This window comes from Plectropomus leopardus, unplaced genomic scaffold (assembly GCF_008729295.1).
Source record: "Plectropomus leopardus isolate mb unplaced genomic scaffold, YSFRI_Pleo_2.0 unplaced_scaffold28476, whole genome shotgun sequence".
NCBI lineage: Eukaryota > Metazoa > Chordata > Actinopteri > Perciformes > Serranidae > Plectropomus > Plectropomus leopardus.
The window spans coordinates 1-3,731 of NW_024631019.1; the positions used below are offsets into that span (position 1 = coordinate 1).

General features: G+C 40.8%; 1 protein-coding gene across 1 annotated transcript; it reads left to right on the top strand.

Annotated features, from left to right (window-relative positions):
* Positions 1-471: 471 nt before the first annotated feature.
* On the top strand, positions 472-863 carry LOC121938103 (neuronal migration protein doublecortin-like; the record flags this gene model as incomplete). The annotated part of the gene is made up of 1 exon (XM_042481385.1): positions 472-863. A coding segment is annotated over one exon (392 nt), but the record flags the coding sequence as incomplete, so codon positions are not given.
* Positions 864-3,731: the final 2,868 nt, after the last annotated feature.

Here is a 3,731-nt window from a genome sequence, read left to right on the forward strand (position 1 = left end):
AGCGTTTTTAACCATATAAGGTAAAACAGGAGAGTGACTGCCGGCTGCTGTACTGTACATGTGATTAGCTGCAACCTGCCAGAAACATTTAATTTATAATTTAAAACATTTAACGTATGAAAGCTACATCGCTCAATGAAAAATTAATGAGCGTTATCGTGCATTTTAAAATGTTCAGAAATCAGGTTCAACTGAGTGTTTGTTAAATCTGAGGCTTTAGGGGCTCCAGACACTTTTGATCCGTTTCTTAAAAGGATAATATACTTTTCTTGTGTTAAACTGTTGCTGGTTGGTGTCCTTGGACATCCTTGAATTGATCATCTCTTGAATATCAAACTAAATTATATGTAAAGACAGTTTTTGGTCACTTTTATTGCAATATTTCTTCTCTTGTTTTTGTGAACGGTACTTTTTTAGTATTTTGTTTGATATGCAGAAATATAACTCGTTCTTAATGCCCTCTCTGTTCAGGTGAGTGTTATGTTTGTGCCTCCAATGAGCCTTACCGGAAAGTCGACTACACCAAGATCGCCATCCCGAGCTGGAAGCCGGGTGCCGGCACCGGAGCGGGAACTGCGAGCTCGAGTCGTCCCTCCACGGCGTCCACGGGGGTGTCGGCGAGCACCGCCGGTGGCTCCTCCAAAGATCGTCCTGAAGGCCGCGAAGGCAGGGAGAGCAAAGACTTCATCAAGCCCAAACTGGTGACGGTGATTCGCAGCGGCGTGAAGCCTCGCAAGGCGGTGAGGATCCTGCTGAACAAGAAGACGGCTCACTCCTTCGAACAAGTGCTGGCCGACATCACGGAGGCCATCAAGCTGGACTCGGGGGCCGTGAAGAGGCTGTACACGCTGGATGGGAAACAGGTGAGAGGATGGTTATTTTTGGTGTTTTAACTGTCAAAAATGTAAATAAAAGATCAGGTTCAAAGTTCTGACCCCTGATATATGAAGCTAAAGATACACTTTGACAGTATGTTGTTTGGCTGCCATTCAAAAATTCAACAACCACACAGGAGAAATCAAACGACTAAACCACATAAAGCACAATCTTTTCACCCACAAGAGCAAGAACATTTTTTTAAGATTAACAAGTTCCCCATAGGCATTTAAGCCATTAATCTAAATAAAAAAAGGCCTTAATTGTTATTAAAATGACTTAAATCCATCATTTAAAAGTCTTAAAAATGTGAAGACATGATAAGTAGGATTTTTCTTTTGAAGTTGCATTGTAAAAGATAAGACAATTCTTTATTTGTCCCACAACAGGGACATTTGCATTGTTACAACAGCAAGGGATATCAAAGCAAGCTATGTATAAGATAAAAAGAGCAAAAAACAATATAAATAGTGAAAAATGGCACAAATGCTTTACAAACTAGTCCTATAAAGTGTCACAACTGCTGTTTTAAGCAGTCGGAATTACACTGGGCTCTCCCTCACCTGACAGTGAAGCTCAGTGATGCACGGTGTCTCTCCCTCACCTGACGCTGAAGCTCAGTGATGCACGGTGTTTCTCCCTTACTTGACATTGAAGCCCCATGACGCACATGTCTCTCCCTCACCTGACACTGAAACTTTTGGGTGCCTACTCCTCTAACGCGCACCAAGCAAAGCTACAATTATTCACTGTTGATCAGTATTTTCATCTTTTAAATATTGATCACATGATTGTGATATCAGCCGTAAACCGAAGAAGGATCAGACAACATTACTTTATTAGAAACTTCCTGCTGGATTGTGTTGAATATCTGGAAGATTATGTGTAAGAGCGTCTTTTAGGTGTAATTTTCAGTTTGAAGTGTTTGGACAGTGGGCTCAGTCTCTTTGAAGCTTAAGTTTTGGTACTTTAAGTGAAACGTGGTGTCTGTTTAAAGCCGTGAAACTGCGACAGTCAGCGAAAGTAAATTTTTATGACTCTGAATGTGCTCTGATCCTCTCTGAAACTCTTTTGTGCAACTCGTTTTGAGTCAAGGATCGTGGATTTAAAAAGTAACACACGTTCACTGGCGAGGCTATTTTTAACACACACACACTCGCTCACACGGACACACACTCTTTGAAGTCACAGATAAGAGTGCCGGCTGTGACACAATGGTGGCGGAGAGCTGAAGAAAAGCAGAGACAGCAGAGAGCTTGTCGGGGCGTCGGTGTGACTGAAGGAAGGCTGCTGAAGCGAACGCAGCTCACATTTATACACACATCAGCGTCCGCCCACAAACACACCACACACTGCACAAAAAGCACAATCCTGTTTGCATTTGATCAGGTGTTGCTGCAGTGTCGGCCTCAAAAATAAAACCCTTCATTATTATTTTATTTTTAAAATGTTTCCTGTGATGAATATTCAGCTCATATTTGACATGTACCATCATTTTTTATGTAAAATTGCTTTAGTGCTGCTTAAAAAAAGAAGACAAATAAACAGACAATACAAACAAAAGCACTTTCACACTAAAATCCAGGGCAAAGAGTTGACCCGGAGCTAATTTAAAAACATTCACACACACATTATTAACCCAGCTTTAAACAGAAGCTGAGGGCCACATAGTTCACACTACACTTCTGCCAGCTCGGGGTTAATTACTCACTGCAACATGTGAGTAATGTAAAGCAAGCAGCTACATTAAAATCACAAATCCACTGGGACTTTAGTTTGGGGGCCACCCAGGACCCTGCAAAACCTGATTTGATTTTTTCCTAAAACATGGGGGAAGAAGTGCCCCACAAATGGCAAGAAATTAGTAAAAATCTGATACGAAAATTACCTAAAAAGTGGGGAGTATTAAAAGAAAATGTTTCATAAATAGGGAAAAAAAATCCAGAAAACTATATTTATAGTTTCAATAATTTTATATTTAAAATTAAGTTACAGAAACAAATATTATAAATTATGAAGAATAAATTAACATATATATTTTTTGTATTCAGCACTTTTAAGGTCATTTGTTTTTTTTACTTTTAATTTTTTGGTAATTTTTGTACCGTGTTTCATGTAACAAGTTTGCTGAAATTTTAAAGGGTTGAGACACAAGCTTTTAACCTGACAGCGATCGTGTATTATTCTATATTTTTTTGAGCCAGATGTTTAATATTAAGTTTCAGTTTGATGGACAGAACCGCAGAAAAGCCTGACAGACTGATTAGTTTACCCCTAATGAGGGCTTTTATTCTGAAGGCAGCGTGATAACGAAGGCTTTTATTCTCCGTCTGCCTCAGACGGCTTTCAGACTCTGTCAGTCTGAATGAAACTGTGTGTGTGTGTGTGTGTGTGTGTGTGTGTGTGTGTTCTTAGTGTGTGTGACTGTGTTTGTGTGTCCTCCCTTCGTCCTTTCAGTTTGTGCAGCCACCTCAAGCAGCGGGACAGAAACCACACACACACACACACACACACACACACACACACACACACAGCACATACCCCACATTGACACTGCAGTGTGGTCGCCATGGTTACCAGTCATCCAGTAACAACCCTGGCCTTGCTTTACACACACACACACACACACACACACACACACACAGAGTCTGTGCAGCTCCGGAGGCGTTGGGTAAAAACTGAATCGGGGAGGAGTGAGAGGTGATATCGAGGACAAAAGGAGGGAGGAAGTGAGGAGGAGGAGGAGGAAAACGAAAAGAAAACGAAAGTGTGAAGTTTTTGTGTAAAAAAACAAAAACATTTGTGATTGTGTTTGCATCCAGTTTTTTTCCACAGTAACTGTCCTGTTACGTCCT